Source organism: Eleutherodactylus coqui, chromosome 3, assembly GCF_035609145.1.
Source record: "Eleutherodactylus coqui strain aEleCoq1 chromosome 3, aEleCoq1.hap1, whole genome shotgun sequence".
Taxonomy (NCBI): domain Eukaryota; kingdom Metazoa; phylum Chordata; class Amphibia; order Anura; family Eleutherodactylidae; genus Eleutherodactylus; species Eleutherodactylus coqui.
The window spans coordinates 301,896,300-301,924,283 of NC_089839.1; the positions used below are offsets into that span (position 1 = coordinate 301,896,300).

The window sequence follows — 27,984 nt, forward strand, 5'->3', positions numbered from 1 at the left end:
AACTACAGGTTCCAGCATGTCGGGTTTTTTAATGTATATAAGGGGCTGGAATTCTCTGAATGGTGGAGAACTAGAAGTGACAGCATGTTCTAAATATACTGAGACTTGTAGTTCTTTACCAGTCTAATAAAATAATGCTTTGTGCTGTTTCTCTTCAGCCCTGGTGACACTGGTGTCCTGGTGAAGACCCCCAGCAGCAAGATGGGAGGGGGCTCAAGCTCTGGAGGTGCGGCCATGCAGCTGTCGAAACGTTGTGTTGTGCTCTCTGGTTCCTCCCACTTGCAAACAAAAACTTTTCATCTGGGAGGGCAGCAGCAGTGGCAGCGGCTGTCAGGGAGAGAGGTGCTGGGGGGCGACTGAGGACCCCTGGATCTGCCTCTGGAGCTGTGGACCCTGTGCAGTTGGAATGTAAGACCCCGGCCTGGCAGTGCCATGTATTGGAAGAGTGAGCAGATGTTCCTATGTAAGTTGGAAGACAAGGATATCCCTGCGGTGCCAGCTGATAAGGTGAGGGCAGTGCCAGCCGACACCGAGCAGGGCTGTAGGTGCTGTCAGACTGATGGGCATACTGTTTGTGTATGATATCTACTTATATTACATACTGTGTTTAATTATTGCACACCATCGGTATACCTGGCGAGAATGTTGTGCGGGGTTCAATGATTTCAGATTTGCAATATAATTATAGTAATGTACTGTATATATTGTACATAATCTATATATTAATATGCACTATATAGTCTACGTATGTGTTGTGTGCATAACGTATATATACTGTACATAAATGGACCATATCCTTATCGCATGCAGTACTGTGTAAAAATGCGGCAAAGGTAAGAATTCCTTCAAAAATGGTTTTAATAGTTTATTTTTTTCCAATTAACAAAACACAAAGTGACTGAACAAGAGAGGAATGTAAATCCCATCAGTATTCGGTGTGACGCCCTTTACCTTCACACCAGCATCAGATCTTCCAGGGACACTTGCACGCAGTTTTTGAAGGAACTCGTCAGGGAGGTTGTTCCAGACATCTTGGAGAACTAAGCACAGATCTTTTGTGGATGTCGGCTCGCTTCAGTCTTTCTGTCTCCATGTAATCTCAGACATACTGGATGATGCGAGATCAGGGCTCTGTGGGGCCAAATCATCACTTCCAGGACTCCCTGTTCTTCTTACACTGCAGACTGTTCTAATGACGTTGGCTGGATGTTGGGGGTTGTTGTCCTGCTGCAGAATAAATCTAAAGTCAATCAGGCAGCTTTTGTTTTTAATAAGTCTACTTTGCAGCATGTTTTCCAGACCTGCCTAAAATAATATTTTTAAAAAATTATATATATTTTTTCTAGATTTCTATTGTATAGTTTTATGTATTCATCTTTGTATTTTGCACATGGCATGGAAACTATGCTGTATTGTAATACTTATGTTCTCTTCGAAAGCTCTCATGCTAACAATTGGACTTATATAATGCCTTGAATTAACCTGCAGTCTTTTTACTAAAAACTATCAATTTGTCTCTGCAAGACTTCTGTTACTTATCCCATATCTATCTTGTTTGTATCTACCGTTATATACTACATGGCACTTCACAATATCTGGAACCAAAACTAGAGTAGCCCTTCACAGAAAATGTTGTGTTTTTTTTTCTGTGACGGGTATAAATATATATAGTTTCCCCCAAAATAAGACAGTGTCTTATATTAATTTTTTTGTTCAAAAAAGGTATAACTTTTTTACATGTATAGCTGCCTGGACACTATTTAAATTATCTGTTAGCAGGGCTTAATTTTGGAGTAGGGCTTATATTTCAAGCATCCTCAAAATGCCTGAAAAATCATCTTGCATCCTCAAATTCTGGAAAATCATGCTATATCTTATTTTCAGGGAAACTGGGTATATATAAATTAGACTTTTTCTCCCACTTTCCAAAACTAGAGTAGAAGCTACAGAGAAAGCAGAGCGGAGAGATCTGCACCTCCTGGTTTGGGAGCAGAATATTCCATAATGTCCTGATGCCGCAGATCTTCCTGTAAACTTTTCCCAGAAAGGGACAAGCCTAGAAATGTCATAAATTGTATAAAGATGCAGATATAAACCTGCATATTATTCCATACTGATGGGTAAGCAAGAAGTCGTTTCCTCATAAATATCCGCTGCAAAGCTTAGAATATCGGAGGATAAAATGTGTAACAGAACAGCAAACAATTCCGTAAACTCCGTATCTGCACGGGCCGGGAGGGTGACAAGCCTAGCCTGATATATAATATAATTATATCATATCTATGTTTGCATCGCTATAGAGGAGGTTTATATGTATACACAGAACTGTGTATGCATGTATTTACAGTTGCCATATCCCCTCAGCACCGGGATTATTGCCCCTGTTCTCCGGGTGTGTAAATCTGCAGGACAATAACGATTGTTGGGGTGTAAAGTAATCGTGTGCAGGAGGTGATTGCACGGTGTGAAGGTTCTGCTTCGTGGGCAGATGTAGCAGAGCCGAATTATCACTAATTGGTGTATACACTTCCTGCAGTCCTATGCAAGAACAGTAGTGTTCAATGATAAACTCATCACTGCTACAACTCTAGTGGCATCGCTGGTCTTGCACAGGACTGCAGAGGTTACACATCGGTGCGATGTGTCGGCTGTCTTGCTGCATCCCCTAGTTTATATACTGTGTATATATTACACCCTGTTTATATTGTACTTTCTCTGATATCTCCCGTTAATAGCCGTATATACGGTGGTGAGGGGTCACCGATGACAAATACTACAGGATGTTCTTGGCCCTTGTTTATAGCCCCACATAGGCAGTGAATGGTTCCTCCCCAGGTGCATTGCGCGGCGCAATAAGCGGCAGGTGGAGCGGCGCGTTTTATCACGAGGGGGGAGAGATTCGGGTTAATTTGCTCCATTTTCATTCAAATCGTGCACCGGCGACTCCTCAGACCCGACAATTATCCTCAAGTGTCCGATTATAACCCCCTCCACCCTCCGGGGTCTCCCATAGCGCTGTGCTGGGCAGCTGCACCGGCCGCCGCAGGGTGTGATGCAGCGCACATGGGGTTAAATAGCGTGTAAGAGCGCGCGCGGGGCGCAGTGACACCCACGTGCGGGCGGCGGGCGCTGGAGATGCGCGGCCGGGATCTCACTGTCGGCACTTTCCTTGCAGTTCGCGTCCCTTATGTCGGAGGAGGGCGGCGGGGGAGCGCGGAGCGGTGGCGGCAGCCTGGTGAGTGCCGGTGCAGCGGGGGGAATACTAGACATCGGCGGAGAACTGTCTGCTTTACGAAACTTTACTGTGAAGCTTCTTGGTGAGGAGTCTGCAGGCTGCACTGGGAGTGATAGAACATGGATATATATACTGTATATAATAACCGCTGTATCGCTCCTGGTGAGGATCCTGCTAGCTGCACTGAGTAATAGAGGGGTTATATAATGTAGATATATACTGTATATAATCTCTATCACACCTGGTGAGGATCCTGCTGGCTGCACTGGGAGTAATATAACATAGATATTTGTGCTGGATGTAGATATATACTGTATATAATAACCTCTGTATCGCACCTGGTAAGGAGCCTGCTAGCTGCACAGAGTAATAGAGGGGTTATATAACATAGATATATACTGTATATAATAACCTCTATCACACCTGGTGAGGATACTGCTAGCTGCACTGAGGGTAATATAGGGGTTATATAATGTAGATATATACTGTATATAATAACCTCTATCAAACCTGGTGAGGATCCTGCTGCCTGCACTGGGAGTAATATAACATAGATATCTGTGCTGGATGTGGATACATACTGTATATAACAACCTCTGTATCGCACCAGGTGAGGATCCTGCTAGCTGCACTGGGAGTAATAGAAGGGTTATATAACATTGATATCTGTGCTGAATGTAGATATATACTGTATATAATAACCTTTATATCACACCTGGTGAGGATCCTGCAGGCTGCACCAAGAAGCTCGGAGGACAGAATTGCACTTTACAAAAGACAAAGTGCAATGAGGATTCATTCCCCTCCGCTACGTCTGTATTGTGTGATATTATATAGTGTGCATACTATAAATATGTATGATACACAGATATCATTTTATCATCACTCATATACACAGGACAAGGTTATTATAAATGGTCTTCTTGATGTGAGACCCTCACAACTCATTTTAATGACACTCAGGAATTTGATATAAATGGAAACCAACTCAAATCTATCGTCAGTAAGAAGACATCTTTGTTGCCCCCAGCAGCCAATCACAGCGCAACTATCGTTTCTCAAGCTGCTGAGGTAGAATGAATGCTGCGCTGTGATTGGTTGCTATGGGCAACAAGGATGTCTTGCTATCAGAGGGCTTTGCTAAATGAGGCCCAAAAAGTTTTATTCTGCTGTAGTTGTTGCTTAGGGGGATATGAGACAAATGGTTGCCTCTGTAAGCGAAAAGCGCAGAAACAGCGGAGCGTCCGTACAAGCTTCACACTAAGTTCTTAGAAGTCCACCATTAGAGTGAACAGAGAATTGGACGTCATGCCGACTGAGAGATTCTGCGCAAATGCTTATCTCCCTACTGATTACAATTGTTACCGGCCCTGAAACCGGACGACAAAGCGAAGCAACGTTCTTTCTGCGAGAGAACTAATGAGGCGATGGTTTCATGGAGTCTCTAGTGATGAAGCCGCCGTCCACCTGTCTACGCCACGTAGATGGCGACTCCCCCGCGGTGAATGTGTTTTGCACTATAACATGTAGGAAAGGCCTCATGGAGTAAGAAGGGGCCGGACAAACAATCCCGGGGATTTCGTACCTGGACGCTACAGTTATGGCTTCTGCTGGAACAGGAAATCCCAGGTTCACTGGCGTAACTATAGGGGCTGCGGTTGCACCCGGGCCCAGGAGCCTTAGGGGGTCCATAAGGCCTCTCTTCTCCATATAGGGAGCCCAGTACTATGAAGAATGCATTATAGTTGGGGGCCCTGTTACAGGTTTTGCATCGGGGCCCGGGAGCTACAAGTTATGCCTCTGCCCAGGTTCCATCTTCTAATGAAGTCAGAAGTCGGGCCGTGCAGGTGGTGACTACAGTGAGTGTCTTCCTTGGCCTCCATGTTCCTTGGACCTCACGTCTTGTGATTTCCTTCCCTGTGGAGTGTTACCACCCACCATCAGTCAGTCATGATCCGCTACAACACGGATGGCAGGAACTTGACTCCAGGCTCTGTGTGTCCAGTGACAAAGGGGGCCACACCGACACCTCTGAGGGGGAAATATTCTTGATGTTGTGTGACAACACTTTGAGTTTGTTTCTATTGATATTAAATTTATGTATCTGAGTGTCACTAACAGGAGTTCTGAGGGTTCCACTTTAGGAAGATCATTTCTAATAACCCTGTAGTGTATGTTATATACTGTTTATATAATATGTATCATACATAGATACACAAAATATAATATCATACAATACAGATGTAGCAGAGGGGAATGAACCGTGATTGAACCTTCTTTTGTAAAGTGTGGTCCTGTTCTCTGAGGATCCTGCAGGCTATAATATACATTGCATGCCCCCCCCCCCCCCCCCCATATCTGACACACATGTAAAATGTGACACTAGTATAAATACATATGATGCTAGCAGCACACTCCAGAACACTTTATAGAAGTTGGGCAACTGTTGTATAGTCACCTGGAGCCAGAATCCACAGATTTAGTCTAGCGTAATAGAAGGAAGATGTGACGGCATTCATAGTGCAAAGTTTATGTATTTATCGCTCTGACATAACAGCAGCAACATTTTGACCAAAATGTCTGTCAAGGCAGAATATTTGGTTGACACATTGCTGGAGTTTTACATTTTTGTAAGCATGTAAAATGTGAGTCGTAGGGGGAAAGTGACAATGTCGCAGTTGGTTTTTTTTTTTTTTTTTTTTTTACTTTTAACCCTGTCAAATCCAGCATTTGAACATGCCTGTACTCCGAAGGTTCTTGGTGGGGGTTCTACTGGCTGCAGTAGGAATAAAATAGACATTATATAAACTGTATATAGATCTAGTAATTGTATCATTGTAACTCCTAGTGCAGCCAGCCAAAGCCTCAGAGCATATCTACTTCACAAAAGACAAATGTTAAGACTTTCGTCCTTATTCTACTGTGTAATATATTCACAACTACAAATATGTAGAATACACAACTAAGAACGTTATACATTTGTATCATACATATTATATGAGCAATATATATCAAGCAATACAAAAGGCACTCTCCCCTTCTGTATCTGTAAAGTGTAATTCTTTTCTCCCAGCCTCTTGCTGGTGATTCTGCTGGTAGGAGTAATATGGAAGTTATGAACTGCATATTATGTGCTAGATATACAGTACTGTATAAGCTCTATATTACCCCTTACTACTGTCAACAGAATACTTGCCAAGAACCCTTAAAGCGAAGTTACACTTCACAAAAGACCAAGTTCAATGATTTCCTCTGCTGACTCTATACCTTATGAGATATTATATAATGGCATGTTATATATAAATGTGTGATACACACGACAAAATATTTTTAAAAGCGTTATATTGTGTACCCTGTATTGTGAGTGATAGATATATATAATTCTATATACACTGTAACTGACATGTCAAGATATTTTACTATTATGTATATAATACACACTTCTGTAGTGTATAGAATATTGTCAGTTATATACATAATATATCTCATGCAAAATGGATGCAGGAGAGGTGAATTATTAAACTTTCTTTTGTAAACTAATTCTGTTTCCCAAGGCTCTTGGTGAGGATTCAGATGCACTAAAAGTAATGGAGGTTATATATGGTGTACTGCCTGTATAGAGCACATACTGTATCCAAGTGCAGGCAGATATACAGTTTATACAACCTCTCTTACTTCTAGTGCAGCCAGCAGAATCCTCACCGAGAAGCTTGAAAGCAGAGTTATTGTACTTGTTAGAGTAAACAGCGCAGTGATGGTTTCTCCACCCCCCCCCCCCCCCCCCGACACCATTGTATCTGTAGAACAGATATTAGACATGCAATTTTTACTATATAAAAAAATATATATAATTTTTATAACTGCAGTCAAAGCTAAAGCCCCGGTCACTCTTGCTCAATGACAATTTCATGGATGGACATTTTGTCTATTTTCAGCCTTGCATACTATGTTCTCTCTGCTGTGTCTAGTGAGTGGAGATATCTGGGTGGGAAGGTCTGCAGTCCTATGTAAAAACCACATTAAGCCAGGGGACAGTTGTGTGCTTCATCTGTTTGTTGTGCAGATGTGGAGTGAGAGCTAGCTGGAAATATTATAGTGTAGTGCTATTACAGGGGCTCATGGGTTAAAAAAAAACCAAAACCCTGCAATCCTTCAAGTTGAACCCCTTTGTTCCGTTACACATCGTTATCTGTTAGATTAATTATAACCCTGAATGCCGTTAGTTATTATATAGGCCTCTCGCACGGCTGGCCTCGTCCTCGCTATCTCCGATGAGATTCCTTCCAACTATATGGGGGAATATTGAGCAGTCAGTTATATCATTGGCGTTCACTATGAGGCGCTGCCTGCTCTCTAGAGGGGCGATCAGATATATTGCCGACTCAGCACTGACTGTGAGCTGTATCCGTGTCAGACACGTTATACCGACTTTTCCACCTTACACTTTTACCTTCTGTAAAAATTCTACAGACTTTCTCCCCTGCAGGAGGCGCCAAGACCAGACAGGACTTATTTAATTTTTTTTAACCCTTTAATGAGTATATTGAGCAGTGCTGTGGTCAGTAATGTGTTAATAGACTCCTCAGTTGGACTGTCCTAAAAGGAACCGTGGCCAGGCAAGCTCCAACTTTGCATTTGTTAGGCCTCATTCACATGGGGGTATCTTTGGTTTCTAATATATGTATGTAATACGGACTGCATAACCCCCATTGATCAGCATTGATTTATACAGATAGGAGTCTTGCACGTGTTTATTGTATCAAGTATTGTGAAAATTGCAGAGTAGATAATCCAGAGATGATCAAGAAGGACCCATCTGGGGGGATTATGTTTATTTTAATATCTGAGTGGTTTGCATCTTGTGATTCTGCAATGTGCAAGACTACAACTCCCAGTATGTCAGGAATTGTGGTCTCGCAACAATATCCAGTGTCCTCGCCGCAGCCTCTAGTCCTGAAGGTTTGGCCTCCAGTACTTGATGCTCCCAGGAGGGTCTGAGCGGATCATCACTAGGTCTTTAGGACCCTTCCGGCCCCTCCCCCATGTAATATTACTCGTATACTTGGTCAAATCTCTTCCTGAAAACTTTGGCCCATATTCCCAGAGAATTGTAACAGTCGTATCATATAAAACTGTTGAGCAGTCACTTTGTAGAAGGTGTGTGTGTGTGTGTGTGTGTGTGTGTGTGTGTGTGTGTGATAAATATACATATGTAACTTAGTCATGTATACTTATCTTCACATACTGTATGTAGCGGGATATAATAAACGGCAAAATGTAACTTAAACCATTTAATGTCTGACTTGTCGCTCCTCTCAGCTTCAGGGAAGCCCTGGGGCGGCTCTGGACGAGGATTCTTGTTCGTCGGCTCCTCTGTCTCCAGTGTCGTCGTCTTCTCCTCGTTCCATGCCTTCTTCAGGCCTCACACAAGGGAAGAGTATCTGCAGCAGCTGCGGGATGGAGATCGTAGATAAATACCTGCTGAAGGTAAGGCCGGCTCCACGGGAAGGCTTTTCTTGCATCTTCCTGATTTAATGCTTCCATACTTGAGTTCTGGGACTTTGAAGAGTTTTGCTTCATTATCAGATTGACAGCAGTATATGTAACATTAATGGTGGGGTGGGGGGGGGGCTAGAAAAACATGGCTGCTTTCTTCCATACTCGGCGCCACCCTTGTCCGTGGGGGTGGGGTTCAGACTAATTTGCAATCCAACGTAAATTATGGTATGCCTTTACTAAAAGGTGTTATCGGTGTGCATTGAAAAGGGGTATTTAAAAACCCAATATCCTCTATATGCCGCTCTAACAGATATCGGCCATATTCTAGATTTCCTAAATGTGTATACAAAGGAGATATCCCATCTACTGTATACTAGCAGCAATTGCCAAAATTACTGCAATTAAACAGCAATAACCCCCCCCCCCCCCCAACATGTTTCACCACTTCAGGGGTCTGGGGCTAAATGGCTGTAGTATTACAGCTCAGCTCCATTGATGTGAACAGGGGTTAAGTTGCAATACCAGACACCACCCATGGATAAGGGTGCTGTTGTGCTTTGAAGAAAGCGACCATGTTTTTCTAACCCTGGACAACCCCTTTAATGCCACTAGATTGTCCATCTTGGTATAAGGAGTTCCAGCCCTTCTGTTCCATCCTTGCATGTTATGGTGCTCTATACAAATCTAAGCGCTGCGGAATATGTTGGCGCTATACAAATAAAGATTATTATTATTATTATTACTCACCCAATGGGACCTAGAACTGCTCTCTAGTACATATTTGCACCCTTGGGTGGTGGAATATACCTGCGTCCCTCCGGCTGTTGGAAAACTACAACTCCTATCATGTCCTGATGGCGCACACCTCCTTGAGTTCTGATTGGTTCCTGTCGGCAGCATTTCGTAGCTGAGGCCCAGTTATGGTGCTGATTATCTTTTGGCTGTAACCTGTTATTTTAGTGATCCTGCATTAGGCAGGAAGGGGGGGGGGGGTGGACCCGATGTCCCTGGATGTCCCTTCCAACTCTACCATTCTATATATTGCTGGCGGTGATAAGGGGAGGTTCATACATTCATTTGGTGGTCTCCAGCTTGTGGTTTTTGCCTGGGACACTGGTTGGTGCAATAACCTTTATGATGGCCTTGGCATCTGGAAACCGAAGAGCCTATAAAGGCAAAACCTGCAGAATTCGGACTGAGCACCGAAGACAGCAGCGACTGCCAGGAGGCTTCTGTCAGCCCATAATTAATGTATCTGTTGGACAGTTAACCTATTGCACTCTGGGATCAGCCAGGCATTGACATAAAAGAACATTAGTCTGCTTCTCCCCTGCCTGAAACGGCTGATACCAGAGAGTAATGGGTTAAATGACAACTTTAAGGGATGCATTCACACGGGCTAGTGCAATGTGGGTCTGAGGAAGCTGTACCTGATTCGCACTATTTAATGACCACTCCTCCGATTGCAATTACATAAAAAAAAAAAAAAACAACCCACATTTGCTTCAAATAGTCAAACTTTATTTTTTTGTTTCCATAGAAAAATCACAGCATGCTCTATTTTTGGGTGATTCTTTCCTCTTCATGCGGTGTCGCTACAAGAGAACGGTCACCCATGTAAATGGACTTATTGCAAATAATGAGTTCTACTCATGCATCTCGTAAAACACCACTCGTCCGCGTGACTGCGCCCGTAGGCGGGATCTACTGCACCATTTCTGCTAGAAAAATTTACTGTAGAAAATCCCCAACCTTTACCGTTCGAGCCGCATGGAGGAAACGTGAGAAATCGCCGTCGGGTCGTGCGGAGGCTTTCTGGGACGAGCCTGGTGTGTTTGACCATAGCAATTCTGCCATGTGAGAAAGCAGAGGAAGCATTAGTAGGTAGACTCATATCTGCAGAGGGGCTTCTCCGCCTTAAAACAGCAACTGCGCGCAGCCGCCATCCGTTATCCGTAACCTGGCTTTCATTTAAGGAAGATAAAAAGGTCTAAAGAGAAAATTGCATTGTGGGAAATCTCTTCAGTCCGCAGTTTAGACTGGTCTGCTGACGTTCTGAACCTGTGTGTGAATGTTAGGGTAACTGTAGGCCTCCTGCACACGGGCGGATGTTTGCGCGGAATCCACGGTCGGTTCCTATGGAAATCCGCTGCTTCCTAAACCTGTTGGGATTTCCACTCGCGGAGGAAAAAAATCACAGCATGCTCCATTTTCACGCGGGATCAGAACAGACGGCTTCTATTGAAGTCAATGGAAGCTATGCAGCCTGTCTGATTTAACGTTGTGGGTAGGTTCCAGATTCCGTGTTGTCGCGTAGCGACTTCTCATTGGGGGGGGGGGGGACGGACACATTTTGGGAAAATCTGTAATTTGCATGAGTGACAGCGAGCCACCGGGTCTATCTGCAGTACAAAAAACACAGCGACTGAACAGGTAAGCGCGGACAGTGCTACCACTGAATTCCGCTTGTGGAATCCAGCTGTGCCGCGGGCCTTCCAAGCTTGAAAAAGACTCCGTTGAAGTTGAAACGTTGCCGCCCCATTTTATATGGATTAAATAAAACCGCATATTTTGGAGTACTGGTGGTGCCGCTCCTTGTCTCTACGTTTGTCAGAATGGAGGCAAAGCGCGCCAAAGATCTACTCCAGCCGCCCGTCCCCACAGGCAATCGCTTAAAGATTGGATGAGAAGTCACTCGGTAGTTGTTGCACGTCGGTGAGCTGAGACCGAACGACTTGCGACTTCTCACCCGGTTCCATGTAGACACGGGCAAACAGTTGCCCATCACTGCTCGTTTGATCGATTATTCGGGTGACTGTAAAGGTACTTCTAGCAGAATCCTCTTCCATTACGGTCAACAGATTTTTTTTTTTTTTTTCTTTTTTATTTTTTTTTGCGCTACAGGTATTGGTTATTGAATATTGGGCTTTCAAAGTTATTTCCTTCTACATAATAACTGATGTTGCGCCATTTGGCAGCGGTTAAACATTTTAGGCGCTGTCATTGGCACATCAACCTCAGGCGCCATGATCTTCAGTAATATTTCTTTTAGCTGAAATGTTCGTTAATGTCACTAGTTGCTACATAAGTGCCACCAGCGGACATTGCTGTGCGAGACTTTGTGACTAGCGATCCTGGAATATACAAAGCGGACACAAAAATGAGGCGAGCGCCGCACTGTCATGGAAGCTGTCCGAAAGATCTGTGGTCCCATGGCAACCAATCACGGTGCAGCTTTCATTTTACCTCAGCAGGTTAAGAAATGAAAGCTGATCGCTCAGATCCGTCATTCAGCGCCAGTCTGAAGATTATTGCTCAGTGTAAATACAAGTACCGCCTGACGGATGATAATTCATCTGCTTCTCATTCATTGCCCGTGTGAGGAGGCAGTTATCACTTATGAACTGCCTGTTCACTGTGGACAGAGGCGGGATGGAATGACCCCCGGCCGCTCCCCCTCCATTCATTAGCGCTTGTTCCCATGTGGAAGCACAGGAACTATTATCGCTGGCACAACTAGTTGCACGGTTTCCACCCGACAGATCGTCCCGTGTAAAAGGGCCCTTCATTCAGGGCGATCTGCGACCAGTCTGTTAACTTTGTATGAATTGGCATGGTCTTGACTTGTCTGTCATTTCTCCGTTTGTTTTGGGGTTTGTTCACACTTGGTGGATCTTGTGTCACTGAGTGCCTCACCATTTTGGTGCCGTGACGTCGCCCCCTTCAGGTGACAATTTACTGAAAATCCATATGAAAATCTACCACACAAACGCGCCTTACACTCCAAGGCCTGGATGCTCGGGGCAGGTATATCCTGTATCGCACCTGCGCAACCGCTGCCATGTCAGACGTGCATGCTGCACCGACACCCCAACCAGCCGCTCCCGACCGCACGGCCTTCCACCTTGTACATCTGCCATGTTGTTTTCTCTATACTTTGAAAATACCAGTGTACCATAGACAGCAAATAGGAGATTATAGCATTTGACATTTTAAGTGGCCCTCGGCAAAGATACACTACCGATGCGTACTATACATCAGGTAGTCCAAGACCCTACATGGTGCTCTGACTGGTCGGCACCGCTCATGTGGACAGCACTGGCCAATCATGGCCGGTGGAGAGTCTTATAGTAGGGTACAAAGAAGCGGATGCGGCCATCTTTAAGGTACTGAGTGCCTCTATGTAAAATCCCAGATGATGCACGTCCTCAATATATCTGAGCTCGCACCACTTCACCTGCTGTCTATAGAATTCCCACAATTCTCTAGTTTAGATTACCCATTTTCAAGTACCCCTAGACTTTAGGCGGAGGGACTCTCCATTTGGAACCTGTAATACAAAGTGTGTCTCTGGAGGACCTGGAGTGTCTTGTTACAAAGGCACCCATTGATTATAATGGGAACTGTGTAATACTTCACTTCTCCTGTGGTGGCGCTGCAGAGGAAAAGAACAGTAAGGCCCCCTCTCCACGGCTGAGGTGGAATATCGCTAGCGATATGCTGCTGCAGGGGAGGAGGGGGTAGCACGGCAATTGCAGCATACCGCGATTTAAATCCTGCGAGCGGAAAATCTCTGATTCTCCACTCGTGGATGCCAGCGCTGCCCTTTCCATAGCAACCCTATGGAAAGCGTGATCCACGGGCGCTTTTATCACCAGTGGATCATCGCCCGTGGACATGCAGCCTAAGGCCTCCTGCGCACTGCAGAGCTGGATTCAGCATGCGTGGAGGAAGAATCTATTTCCCAATGCATGCTATGGGCACTACTTGCCGCTCATCGTGTTGTGGACGCCCGGCACCGATTCTGCGGTATATATCTGCCCGTGGGCTGGAGGCCTTAGTGTCTGTCCCCCTCACAGCTGATTGCTGGGTGCCCCCCTGCTGGGAACTCCAATCAACTTGGTTTTTAGTAGACCTCTATCAAAAAGCAATTGTGCGCAGATGTTGGCCCTCAGCAGATGTTGGCCCTCAGCAGATGTTGGCCCTCAGCAGATGTTGGCCCTCAGCAGATGTTGGCCCTCAGCAGATGTTGGCCCTCAGCAGATGTTGGCCCTCAGCAGATGTTGGCCCTCAGCAGATGTTGGCCCTCAGCAGATGTTGGCCCTCAGCAGATGTTGGCCCTCAGCAGATGTTGGCCCTCAGCAGATGTTGGCCCTCAGCAGATGTTGGCCCTCAGCAGATGTTGGCCCTCAGCAGATGTTGGCCCTCAGCAGATGTTGGCCCTCAGCAGATGTTGGCCCTCAGCAGATGTTGGCCCTCGGCCTTCATGCATCACCACTCCTCCTCATCCGCTAATAACTACATTGAACGTAATTCCAAATCTGTACCTTCTGGCGTCTTAACGGCCGCATACGGTCACACGTGTAGTAATAATGTGAAAGGAATAAAAGTAGAAAAAAGCTCCGCTCTGGGGCTAGGAGTAATACTAGGACCTATTGGTCTAAGGGTTAAATAACCGTCTTATTATAGTTACATATGCCACGCGTTTCGGCGCACCTCTGCGCCTTTCTCAAGCATAAAAAAGACTGCATCATGTACATTTATACAGGTACGTTCTCTGTGGGAACTTGCAATCATAGTTCCTGCTCCGGACGCCGAGATGGTCATCGTGACGTCACCTCAATGGGTTGGATTTTCGTCGTGCGTGTGTTGAGTCACATGATCAACTTGCGTGGAACACTACATGCGTTCCATTCTGCATTTTCATTCACCAATAGTATATTTCATTGTGCCTGTAATCTAGGTCACATGGCTAGTTTACCAAGAACGCTGTGAGTGTTCTATTCTCCGTTCTCGTGTTTGTGTGTGTCATTCATAGTTTCCTAATAAGAATTTTTTTTGCTTGCCTCTTCTCTGACCATATCGGGTCCGTAGGGGATTGGTAACACTATTTAACATAGCATTTTTAGCGTGTCCACAGTGAGAAAAGAGCGGATTCTTGCACACTGTTGCCCTCATCTGTTCTCTGATTACTGCAACTCGTTGCTGATCAGCCTCCCCCGCACCAGACTCTACCCTCTCCAATCCATCCTGAATGCGGCAGCAGGGCTCATCTTCCTGTCCAGCCGCTACTCGGACGCCTCTGCCCTGTGCCGGTCACTGCACTGGCTGCCCGTTAAATACAGAATTCAATTTAAACTCGCTACCTTCATCCACAAAGCCCTCCACAGCGCAGCGCCCCCCTATATTGCCTCCCTCATCTCAATCCATCACCCAGCCCGGGCGCTCCGCTCTGCTAACGAAACCAGACTGAGCGCCCCTTTAATTCGAACTTCTCATTCCCGCCTCCAAGACTTCTCCAGAGCAGCACCGGTCCTCTGGAACGCACTACCAAAGGCTACCCGAGCAATCCAGGACTCGCAGAACTTCAGGCGTGCTCTAAAAACGCACCTCTTCAGGGAGGCATACCGAATTCCCTAAACAAACCCCTCTGTACTCCGCCTGATAACATGCTCCCTGACCTACTGACTGCAATCCCTGCTAGCCATCATAAATCGCTCCTGCAGTCATACCGATTCTGCTGTCACACAGCTAAATGTCTGACCATTGTCTATGTGTATAGCATCCCTCACTCTCCACCTCACCATACCGGGCACATCTCCAGCCCCTTTACCTTCTGTATCACCCCACTATTTGTAGTATGTAAGCTCCTTGGAGCAGGACCCTCACCCCTATTGTTTCCATCAACTGATTACTATGTAACCGTGGTTCTGTAATGTTTGTATTTTGTCTTTCTGTATCCCCCCTGTCTATGTAAGCGCTGCGGAATATGTTGGCGGTATACAAATAAAGTTTATTATATTTAATATTGGTATTCTATCATAAAAACATAGATGTGTTAATTAAAAAAGATAACTTGATTTTGTACATATAAATACAAGAATCAATTATAAAACTTATTTTAGAAACCTTCTATAAAACCAGTCCATATCTCATAGGATATAAACCTCAATATATTAAATAGATCTATGTGAGGAAGAAGAGAAGGGGGAAAATACTTGCTTATAAAAGGAATAAATGATATAAACGGATTTCCCTTTATAATGATGTATACCTTACTATCTCTGTTAGTAAGGTATACGTTGTATAGGGAAAGCCGTTTATCATTTATTCCTTTAAATTTTTTGGTTTTTTTTTGTTTTTTAACATGGCAGCCAATGGGGGGGGGGGGAGAAAGTGCCGCCATGTTACCATACGACGCTTTTTGTGATTGGGGGTGGGGAATGTGTTTGGGCTACAAAACGCTAGCAAAAAAAAAAGTTTACAATTGAGGGGGGAGGGGGTGAAATAAAAACATATCACACATCCGATTTTTAAAAATGTGAACATATGCTTTAAAAAAAAAAGTTGTATAAATGACCCCTCCACGGCCGCCCTCGGACCCCGGGCTATACACAGTACAGCATTGCCAGTTGGCACGACTCGTGATGTTGCAACGGGTTCGACGTGTATTTGTGAACAGCTGGCTTGTTCAGCAGGATGGCCGTCTCCAGCCCAGTTCACACGTCAGAATGGCTGTCCGGGGACTTGTTGGCGAACGTCTGAACTCGTAAACTTTAAAGTGTTGTGGAAAACTGTCCAAGATCTGAGTTTCTCTGCTGCTGAGTGATCTCTGGATGCTCTGGACAGAAGAGGGCAAAAATGTCTGACTATTACATGAGCTCATTGGGGGGGGGGCTTGGTGTTCTGGAGAAGAGAAACTCCTCACACTTTCTGCAATTTTTATGTATGGGTCTAGATTTGGGGTGCAACAGTATGTGAACATACGGTTACGTGTGATGGAGGTTGCTGCAACCTCCTGTTCACACCCCAATATAGTGTGCTGTTGTACAATGTGCTGATGCAATATGGTGCCCAAATACCCGTACCATGCTTTGGCCAAGTGGTTGTCCTAATAAGAGTGCTGTGTCGCTACTGCCACCCTATGCTGCAAAATAGACCTCACATCAGGCCACCATTACAGGGATGATAATAAAATGGTGACAGCTCTATACATAAAGTAACCATGCTAAACAAGATCTAGATTCATGATGATCACAAGCCTCGGGTGCCAGGACCTCAGTGGTGCCTCCCTCTGCTACAACAACTAGTAAGTTCCCTGTGGATATTGCACATCCATAAGGCTAGCGTTAAAGGGATTATCCAATTGTAAACTGGTAATGGCCTATGTTCACGATGGGTCCTCAGTAGTAGATTGGTAGGGGTCTATGACTAAAAAATGCTCGGTGAACAGCTGAGCGGTAGGGGTCCTGGGCGGTGAACCCTGATACTCCTACCGACTGGCTGCTCCTGAGGATGGACATCACTCTACAACTGGACAAATCCATATAAGATGGTTCTGTTGGATGTCTTGTATTCATATACATAAGTCTTGGCTAACGAAGGACTTTTGTCTTCCTGCAGGTAAACGATCTGTGCTGGCACGTCCGCTGTCTGTCTTGTAGCGTGTGCCGGACGTCCCTGGGGAGGCACACCAGCTGCTACATCAAAGATAAAGACATATTCTGCAAACTTGATTATTTTAGGTACTATTCATGTATGTATTCATTACACCCGTGTGACTGTCCGTTATTCACTGTTCGTACTTCTGCAATCGCTGCTTGTTCACATTCTGATGCCATAATATGGAGATTTATCAAATCTGGTGCAGAATTGTCGCCCAACCGTCTTAGTTGCTGCCGGCAGCTTCTACAATATGTACTCGTTTTGATAAATCTCCAGTGGATTTTGCAATGTTAGAGAATATCCTACCAACTTGTAGGATCCCAACATGCCTCTTGGTTCTAGCTTGTCTGTTTGTGGTAGAAAGTGGGGCAATGCTGCAGCTGATAAAGGATTCTGTATTGTTTGTTTTTTATATTTGAAAGGCCCCATCATATTTGGCTAGCTTTATGAGGTCCACTGTGATTTTGCTACACCCTACTCTGCCAGGGAACCCAATTAGCAAGTCTTCATTTTCTCTACAGTGCCCCCAAAGGGGAGGTGATGCATTACAGTGCTGGGTCCTCCAAAATGACTTATTGCTCTACTTGGAGTAATTCCCCACCCCATATTCATCTGAATGCCCTAATATTTGAGGATGTCTTGGTGACCTAACATGTATCAACATAAGAAAATTTCATACGAATTATCTTGGTTTGTTCTTAACATGCACATATGGCTTCTTTCTGCTACCTTTCCATCTAGGCGATATGGAACGCGGTGTTCACGCTGTGGCAGACACATCCACTCCACAGACTGGGTGAGACGAGCGAAGGGTAACGTCTACCACTTGGCCTGCTTTGCCTGCTACTCCTGCAAGAGACAACTTTCCACGGGGGAAGAGTTTGCTCTGGTGGAAGAGAAGGTGCTCTGCCGCGTCCATTACGACTGCATGCTGGATAACCTGAAGCGAGCGGTGGAAAACGGTGCGTGCCTCCGCCGCTGCAGGACTGGATATTGTGTAACAAAACACAACTGTAAATTAGATTCTTCTTCTTCCCAGGGAGTCGGGTCAGCGTGGAAGGGGCTTTGTTGACAGAGCAGGATATTAATCAACCGAAACCAGCTAAGAGGGCTCGGACAAGTTTCACTGCAGACCAACTCCAAGTAAGTTACTTGTGAGCCTCGAGTATGTGAAGGCAGGTGAATACTGTAACTCAGATGTGGGAAAACCAGACTTGCCAGGAAGTGTTGTCATGGTAGCAACTGCATATATACATTGACTTTTGTATAGCACCATACAGCTCACTGATCAAATCTAAGGTGTGTGTGTCTGCATTCAAACAGGTGAGGGCGGTATCGCACTTTAAACCTGTGTCTTGTGTTTTGTTTTGTTTTTTTCTACACTAATCGTGAGATACGATTTATGAGAATCACCTCTTGATAGTAAAACTTTTTAAAGTTTGAACTCACAAGGCGGAGGGTAACCGTGGACACGTCCAAGGGGTGTAAGCAGCCTGTATCAAATAGGGAAACCCACTGGTGGATTACCTTAGTCGTTTTTGTCACGGGTGACGCCACCGTTCCTTCCTCCGCAGTGATCTTTCCAGGAAGCAAATAAGAGTACGCACATACGGGGTAGAATTTCAAAGCCCAAACCGGTAACTGTCTGAGAAGCCGTTTACTGTAAACCAGCTTGTAACAGTTCCAACAATTACAGTCCACTTTACATCCACCGGCAGGACAGTAGTGCAGAGGAACAGGTGATGCGGCAGGGAGAACAGTGACTTCCACAGTCCTAGTTATCTGTGGTTCTCTGGTCCCTGACTGTCTCCTGAACAACTCCACCAACACTCTGCGGGTCCACTCACAGGATTTTGTAGTATTGCACGTCACACTGCCCGGAGGAACACTCGCACTTATTGCGGCACTCTTCATATACTCCTCTACACATGGGGAAAGAAGGGGCTCACGGCATTAGCAGTCTATCTGCTCAGCCTCTTCCATCTCTTCTTGTAATCAGACTGAAGATGTCGGTGTACCGGCCCACCATAGTCCTGACTCGCTCTCCAACTCTCACTAACTACTCGCTCCTCTCCTCAAACTAAACTCAACAAATGCACCTTACATCCACATATATAAAACAAGATCACATGACCAAGAGATACATTTCCAGACATCTCCCAGACAGTAACCCATTCTATGCTGCAAAGGTGCAACACATCATATTCATATAATCTTCAGAAACTTCCAGAACATATGCACAACAACTTCTGTACATCGGGATGCACTTTGTCTGCATAGAGAATTGTTTATTTATATATATGCAGCCAGTGCTTATTTTAGGGACAAACAGTAGAACTTCATACTGCAAGGCCTCATGTCCATGGGGAAATTAAAGGGGTTGTCTCGCGGCAGCAAGTGGGGTTATACACTTCTGTATGGCCATATTAATGCACTTTGTAATATACATCGTGCATTAAATATGAGCCATACAGAAGTTATTCACTTACCTGCTCCGTTGCTAGTGTCCCCGTCGCCATGGATCCGTCTAATTCTGATGTCTTCTGGCATTTTTAGACGTGCTTGCGCTGTGCGGTCTTCTGCCTGGTGAATGGGGCCGCTCGTGCCGGAGAGCTGGTCACCGCGTCATCGTAGCTCCGCCCCATCACATGTGCGGATTCCAGCCAATCAGGAGGCTGGAATCGGCAATGGACCGCACAGAGCCCATGGTGCACCATGGGAGAAGACCCGCGGTGCACCATGGGAGAAAACCGCAGTGCATCCCTGGGAAAGGACCGGCGGCCATCTTTGGGAGAAGATTTTTATAACATATTTCGTCAGATCGATGAGTAGCAAGCGGTTTAAAAACGGCTTTAAATTGCTATTTTATGCCAGGGGGGGTGACGGGGAATGGGGTAAGGTAAAATTTTGATATTTGCCGCGAGGCAACCCCTTTAAGAATTAAAATCTGGAGTGTTTTTCCCGCACGCGGATCCGCACCCAATAGGGATGCATTAGATACCCGCAGGTAGTTAAATACCTGCGGATGTCATTTTTTTTTTCCTGCAGGCGCTGGTCCCACGTGCAGGAAAAAATCCGGACATGCTCCATTTTAGTGCGGATCTCCAGCGGGCTTCTATGGAAGCCGTCCGGATCCGCGGGAGACCCGCGCCTGAATTAACTCCTTCCCGCTCCTGGACGTACCTGGTACGTCATGGCAGCCTGGTACTTCCCGCAACATGACGTACCTGGTACGTCCTGGAGATGGCACGGGATCACATGTGATCCCGCGCTATCCCGCAGCGGGAGCCGGCTGTCAGTCACAGCCGGCGTCCCGCTCCAACAGCGGGGGGACATCGGAGATGCGCCCGCCGCTGTTAAGTAGATCGCGGCAGGGAAAGAGTTCACAGAGGGATCGCGATCCCTGTGTCTCCGGCCGGAACTCGCGATGTTATCGCGAGAGCCCGGCCTGTCACCATGGCAACAGGACGCCAGACACTGGCGTCCTGTATTGCCTGTGCCTATAATCGCTGTACAAGCGATAAGGCATGGCAGAGCAGTAGCTCTGCCATGCCTTATGACAGCGATCATAGGCACAGTGATGTAAGTCCCTCAGAGGGACTCAAATAGTATTAAAAAAAAAGAAAATAAGTGTAAAAAAAAGAAAAATGTAAAAAACCCCTTTTTTATGCTTTTTCTAATATTAGCATAAAAAAAGGGAAAAAAAACTAAAACCCCACATATTGGGTATTGACGCGTCCGTAACGACGTGTACAAAAAGTTGAACACGCTTTTTATTTTGTACGACAAAAAGCGTAAAAAAAAAAACAGAGGCAAAATGCTAATTTTTAGCATTTTGCCTCACAAAAAATGCAATAAAAGTGATCAAAAAAGCCGTACATTTCCCAAAATGGTACCAATAAAAACTACAGCTCGTCTCGCAAAAAATAAGCCCTCAAAGAGCTCCGTACATAGAAAAATAAAAAAGTTACAGGACTTTGAATGCAGCTATAGAGAAAAAAAAAAAGATTTCCAAAAAAAGGGGGTTTTATTGCAAAAAAGTGTAAAAACCTAAAAAAAACAATTTTGGTATCGTTGTTACCGTACCGACCCGCAGAAAAATTTTAGTGTGTCATTTATGCTGCATGATTAACGCTGTAAAAGAAAAAAAAAAAAATCTGGCAGAATTGATGCGTTTTCTCTCCCTGTTATCATTAAAAAAAAAAAAAAAAAAAAAAAATTTACGATATTGTCTATATACCCAAAAGTGGCACCGATAAAAACTACAGATCGCCACGCAAAAAACAAGCCCTTACACGGCCGCGTCCACGGAAAAATAAAAAAGTTATGGCTTTTGAAAAATGGAGATGGAAAAATACCAAAAAATCGCTTGGTCCTCAACGTCAAAATAGGCCATGTCATTAAGGGGTTAAACTCACCTGCTCTGGACAGCACAGGTCTTCTTCTTCGCGGCCTGATCTATCTTCGGCCCGGTGGATGTGCTCAGCGCGCAGCTGGCAGGCCGAGCATATCTGCCGGGCCAAAGAAAGAAGATCCGGCCGCGAAGAAGGGGAAGACCCGCACCGTCCGCAGCAGGTGAGTAATTCTTTTCAGCCCTCATGTCCGCAGGGCAGGAGGGACCCGCTATGGATTCTCCATGGAGAATCCGTAGCGGGCCTGATTTTTTTTTTTTTTTTTTTTTTTTTTTTTCCCCGTGGACATGAGGCCTTAAAGTCGCATCGCACGAAAACCGCGTTTTTGTTTGCAACGCAAAGTGGGTTACAAAACCTAGCAAATGGCAGCTGTATAGAGCATGCTGTGTGTTTTTGTTTTTTTTTGTTTTTTTTGTTCCCCCCCCCCCCCCCCCCCCCCCCCCTCGCAATGTAGCAGGCAAAAACATCACTAATGTGCAGGAAGGCGTGGGCTGCACATACATGCGTTTTTGTAGTGCTGTTTATGAGTGATAACATGAACTCTTTTTCTTAACAGGTTATGCAAGCGCAATTTGCTCAAGATAACAATCCTGATGCACAAACGCTACAAAAGTTGTCGGAAAGGACGGGACTTAGCAGGCGCGTAATACAGGTAATAAGCGGTTTGTACTCGCTGACGCGGGCGTATTGGGCTTTATGACTACCACTAATTTCAATGAGTTCACATTTGCCTCTTGTCTTTCATATGATGTTCGATCACCTGAGACAATAATTGCAATATACGTACATAACTTCATTCGCGTGTCCAATTTTGGTGCATATTAAGCACCGCAACAAGCCGCTGAAGTGAGTGCGCCAGTGCAGATAGGTGACGTCCCTTCTGCTTGCTGCCTCTGGGTGCACAAACATGCGGTGCAGTTACACAAAAGCCCACAGCGACGTCTGATATACGCGGCAAATGGGGCTTTTAGTCGCATAAATGCTCCGCCTATTTATGTAACCAAAACCTGTGTGAGCGAGCCCTGAAGGTGCGCGGAGCATAATGCCCCACATTGTGGCGATTTGTCGTGCCGCTGCGGTCTGCAGGGGTTTACTAGATCAGTAATGGTGTGAGGTATAATCTACAACAGACGTCTCGGTCGCACCTTGTAGCAGGTAAGTCAGCTGGACACCGTGACCTACAGACCGGACTGCAGTCGTTGATAAAGGGCCTTGAGATTACATGTTGCGCACATGCTATGAACACGTGGGACGGATTTGCTGCAGAATGTCAACAGTGGCCGGTCTGCAGCTTACAGTCAGCATCAATAGCCGCACAATTTGATGTGGAATTTGCCTTTCATTTAGACACAATGACTAGTGCTCAAAATTCGTTAAAAGCCGTCTTTTGAGCTATTCTTGTGTCTAACTGCACTGACATGGTGCAGTTTTTCGTTAAGCCGTTGCTCATCATTGTCCTTCAGCGTGCTGAAAAATGACGATAAGCCTTATCAGGAGTTCACAGCGGGATACAGCTGATACTATTTCAGCTGTATCCCGCTCTCTGAACACAGGTGGGGTATGAAGAACAGAGCGGTCCAGCTGTGTTCTGCATACCCCACTCGGAGCGCTCGGCTGTATAACAGCCGGGCGCTCCGTGCAGAGAACAGCTGGATGCAGCTGCATCCCCCGCTCAGAGCGCAAGGGAATTGCTCAACATTTGAGTGATCACCTTGCGTTGTAAAGGCACACAATGATTATCAAAAGAGGTCCTTTAAGCGATAATCGGCCTGTCTAAATGGGCCTTTAGGCTACCTGCACATGGGTGGCTCTGTTTCCGCATGCGAAATCCAACCCTGCGTCTGGCGAATGACAGTAGATTATGCAAAATGATAGTTCAAAACTAAATGGCTACTTAGTAAATTATTTGCTTCATTTGCCTGCAAATGAGCCTCCCTTTGCTTTAAGCAGATAACAGCTGGAGGTCTGTTATCTGCTTACAGCTCTTTTGTTCTACAGTGGAACAGTAGGTGAAACAATATCCACGCTACCCAGGAAGACCACAGCGTGGGGTCCCTTCTATCGAGGACAACAGATGTTTTTGCTGGCTTGAAGTCAGTGATTAACGAAGGGCGCAGATTTACATGCAAAGATCGCTCAAAAGTCGTTGTGACGAATTTTGAGCAATAATCGTTGCGTGTAAATCGGCATTTACATCCAGTATTATACTCCAGAGCTGCACTCACTATTCTGCTGATGGGGTCACTGTGTACATACATTACTTATCTTGTATCGACTTTAATACAGTAAAGTAAAATATGTACACAGTGACACCACCAGTAGAATGAGTGCAGCTCTGGAGTATAATATAGCATGTAACTCAGGATCAGTACAGAGTAAGTAATATATGTACATGGTGACTCCACCAGCAGAATAGTGAGTGCAGCTCTGGGGTATAATACAGCATGTAACTCAGGATCAGACCAGGATAAGTAATGTATGTACACAGTGACTCCACCAGCAGAATAGTGAGTGCAGCTCTGGAGTATAATACAGGATGTAACTCAGGAGCAGTACAGGATAAGTAATGTATGTACACAGTGACTCCACCAGCAGAATAGTGAGTGCAGCTCTGGGGTATAATACAGCATGTAACTCAGGAACAGTACAGGATAAGTAATGTATGTGCACAGTGACTCCACCAGCAGAATAGTGAGTGCAGCTCTGGAGTATAATACAGGATGTAACTCAGGAGCAGTACAGGATAAGTAATGTATGTACACAGTGACTCCACCAGCAGAATAGTGAGTGCAGCTCTGGGGTATAATACAGCATGTAACTCAGGAACAGTACAGGATAAGTAATGTATGTGCACAGTGACTCCACCAGCAGAATAGTGAGTGCAGCTCTGGAGTATAATACAGGATGTAACTCAGGAGCAGTACAGGATAAGTAATGTATGTACACAGTGACTCCACCAGCAGAATAGTGAGTGAAGTCCTGGTTTCTGTATTTTTTTATTTTTTTTTGCAACGTTTGTTAAGCTTTCAGTGGAAAAACCTACATATACACTAAATGGCGTATACAGCAGTAAGAAGGAAAGTGTTACAAAGAATACGCTACCCACTCAGTCTATTCTAGACCCCTATGCTGCCCCATATAAATCCACACGACTCTTGGCTGGTACATCAAGCTGTATCTTCCCATTCAGGCAGGATGCACAAGATGTCGGTGATTGGTAGATGATGCCCTACAATCTGCAGTGGAGACTCGTACTAAATGAGCGGACCTGAAGCTTCATTGAATACATCCTGATGGGTTGCTAAAACGCTCTAGTGGTTCCGCTGGTGTATGCTTGGCCATTGTAGAAATTCAGAAAAGTCAACACTTGCGTGGTCGCTACTTTACCTCCTGTATGTGCATTCGTGTTCTTCATACCTTGTACTGTCCTCCGCTACATCTCCATTTACCATAATGTTCTGTCTCCCAGGTCTGGTTTCAAAACTGTAGAGCTCGTCACAAGAAGCACGTCAGTCCTACTCATTCCTCAACTGCACCAGTTACAGCCATTCAGTCCTCAAGGCTTTCTCCACCAATGATGGATGAAATGACCTACTCTGCATACGTACCTCAAGACGGGTCCATGCTAACTGCCCTGCACAGTTACATGGATGGTGAGTTGTCTAGAATTTGCTGTATAAAATGTCACCATGCAAAACCTGTAGCTTCTAATCACTTTAAAGGCCTGCAGAGACTGGTGTACGTGTCCTCAAAGAGTAGGACCTTATGTGCACCAATCTTGGTTATAGAGCAACAATGTCACCTGAAATGCTCCTCTTCTGGAGAGCTGCATGACCAACTTCATGTCTAGCAGTTTGGGGTTGTGTAATATTACAACCCAATGCAATGGCAGGTTGGCTCTTCTGTTTGGCATGTCTTAAGATGCTGATTGTTGCGTGAGGAACATGGAGTCGTATCTTGCATCTGCCCATAGATTGCTTTACAGGATCTGATGCGGGGCCAGCCTTAGATTAGGTGTTAGCCTGTCCATCTGAAGAACAAAGTTCCCCTCTGACCAACCTTTAAGATGTTGCTCTTTATGTATATGTAGGGAATTCTTTATATGGAAAGCATACCTACTAAGATTATAAATTATTCCCTATCTGGAGAACCCTAATGGGTTCTTGTCACTGAGACTCCTGACTATCTTGAATGGGACTCCCGTATCCCGCTCTGCCTCTCCCTGCGGCGGCTGCTCTTCCTCCTCGCAGTGACATCAGAATGAATGGAGTGTTGATGTGCTTTCACAACCAGCGCACCATTCAATCTCAATGCAATGGGTGCAATAACCTTGCAGCGAGGAAAGATTGGTGGGCTTGGCAATGGGACTCAATTTACTTGCTGTAGGTGGGTTATAACTCAGTTGATGCCAAAACTCAACTAGGCTTGAAGTTCTATTGGCATAATGTGTAGCTAGCTGGTGGTCATGGATCGGAAAGTAAGTGAAGTACCCAATAATTCCCCAAAACAATCATGTGAAACTCTAAGTTTGAAAATTTATGTATTCCAGTTGCTAAAATGATTAGCATGGCCAATATTGGGCTCTGTTCCTACTGGCCTCATGGGCCTATTTTTACAGATCATCGATGGATCGATTTTGGAAAAGATCCCACCGGGCCTTTCAGGTCAAAGGAAACCTGATAGAGCAGTATTGGGTCATTCCAGCAGAGGCTTGAAGATTATTTAAAAGGGAGACCTAGTCAAACAATGTTCTCAGAGGTCCTAGATGCTGGTGAGATGGTCCCATTGGTGAATTCTGACTTGGCAAGAATTGTAGACTTCTACCAGCTACATCACTAGTGATCTAAGATATAATGCTTCTGGAATATCTAAAGTGGTTTAACCAGCTTTTAAAAATTGATGGCCTAACCTCCATAGAGGCCATCAGTATCTGCATGGCTGGATGCACAGACTTTCACAGCTGGCACCTGATATTTGACTTTTTGTATAACTAAGCAGTCCTTGCCACAGCTAGACATATCCCAGCATTACCGAGGGAGATTTAATCACCTAATAATACCTTAGCTTTTTTAATTTATTTTTTTGGAAGTTTGCGCCATGTACCGGCCACCACTTGCCTTTTAAATGTCCTAGCGCCATTATACTTTGTTATTCAGCCTGTTTAAAAAATTTTAAAAAAGTCTCTAGCCTTGTTATAGACCCAAATTAATGGTGGCCTGCCCATTGAAGTGTAAGGATGGGTGCCCACCAATAAAATCTTTAAGGTCCATCTTGAGGGTGAGTCATCAATTCTTAAAGCCTGAATAACCCCTTAACTTTTTTGAAGGGGGGGGAGGGGGGCTGTTTAAAGGGGTTGGGGTTACTTAATTTTATTTTGACAGGCCTTCAATATCTGGTGACTGTCAGTTCTAAGCACACTGCAGCCATATCCCCTTCACTCTAATGGGTAGACCACCACTGATTTTTAGATATTGATGGCCCATAATAAGACTAGGTGAGATTCCCCCCCCCCCCCCCTTCCCCCCCAATCATAGTCTTGGTATGGGCCATCAATATCTAATCAGTGGTGGTCTCCTGGTCTACCCATACAAGTCTGACCTTGTCAATGGAAACTTCTGTATCTATGATCTATTTTGAGGGTAAATCCGTACAAAGTAGATAGATATTATAATATTTCTTTCACACTAGGTGGTTTTGTAGTCCAGAGTCTCCCGTAGTATTTACAGTATAGCAGCAAAGGGAGTAAGAGTTACTGCAGGAAAAAAAATCTGCACACGATCTGTGCAGAGATCACCCGGCGGAGCAATCTGCTTATGGCATCGGATTTATGATGCAGATACCACCTCCAAGTCCGGGTGAATTCAGCAGAATGTAGTGAAGAATTTGTGCCATGGAATAGCTGTGGACATCTCCCAGCCGTGTGAATAATCTAACCCCCGTCCTTTCTGTCTCCTCAGCTCACTCTCCAACTCCTATCGGTCTTCAGTCACTCCTGCCTCACTCCATGGCACAGCTACCTATAAGTCACGCATAAACGTCACATCTGTTTTTGTTTTGTTTGGGTTTTTTTCCCCTCCAAGAATGTAAGTGTTTCGGTAAAAAATACGGAGTCCTCTATTGTGTATAAAATAGTTACTTTTTAGCACTCCTCTCTACGCCGGAGTCTACGGCCCGCAGCTCGTGTTCCTCCATACCGGAGCTGCCACCACATGCACACGTCGGAGCAATGACCATGTCACTGCCCTCTCCGTTCTATGAGTATTATTGCACCACTACGTTCCTGACTTTTTTTTTTTTGTTTTTGGGTTTTTGTACTGTCTGGAATTAGTCCAAACTTAGTTGTATTTGTTTATTTATTTGTCATCGAAAGAGCACTTTGCCAAAAAAAGGGGA

At 45.1% G+C, this 27,984-nt stretch overlaps 1 protein-coding gene across 1 annotated transcript; it reads left to right on the forward strand.

Annotated features, from left to right (window-relative positions):
* Nucleotides 1-372: 372 nt before the first annotated feature.
* On the forward strand, nucleotides 373-27,975 carry LHX8 (LIM homeobox 8). Its single transcript, XM_066594787.1, has 8 exons — nucleotides 373-507; nucleotides 8,555-8,722; nucleotides 17,138-17,259; nucleotides 17,921-18,141; nucleotides 18,219-18,322; nucleotides 22,148-22,243; nucleotides 25,061-25,244; nucleotides 27,549-27,975. The coding sequence occupies exons 1-8, from the start codon at nucleotides 433-435 to the stop codon at nucleotides 27,623-27,625; spliced, it is 1,047 nt and encodes a 348-aa protein (XP_066450884.1). The 5' UTR covers nucleotides 373-432; the 3' UTR covers nucleotides 27,626-27,975.
* The last annotated feature ends 9 nt before the right edge of the window (nucleotides 27,976-27,984 follow it).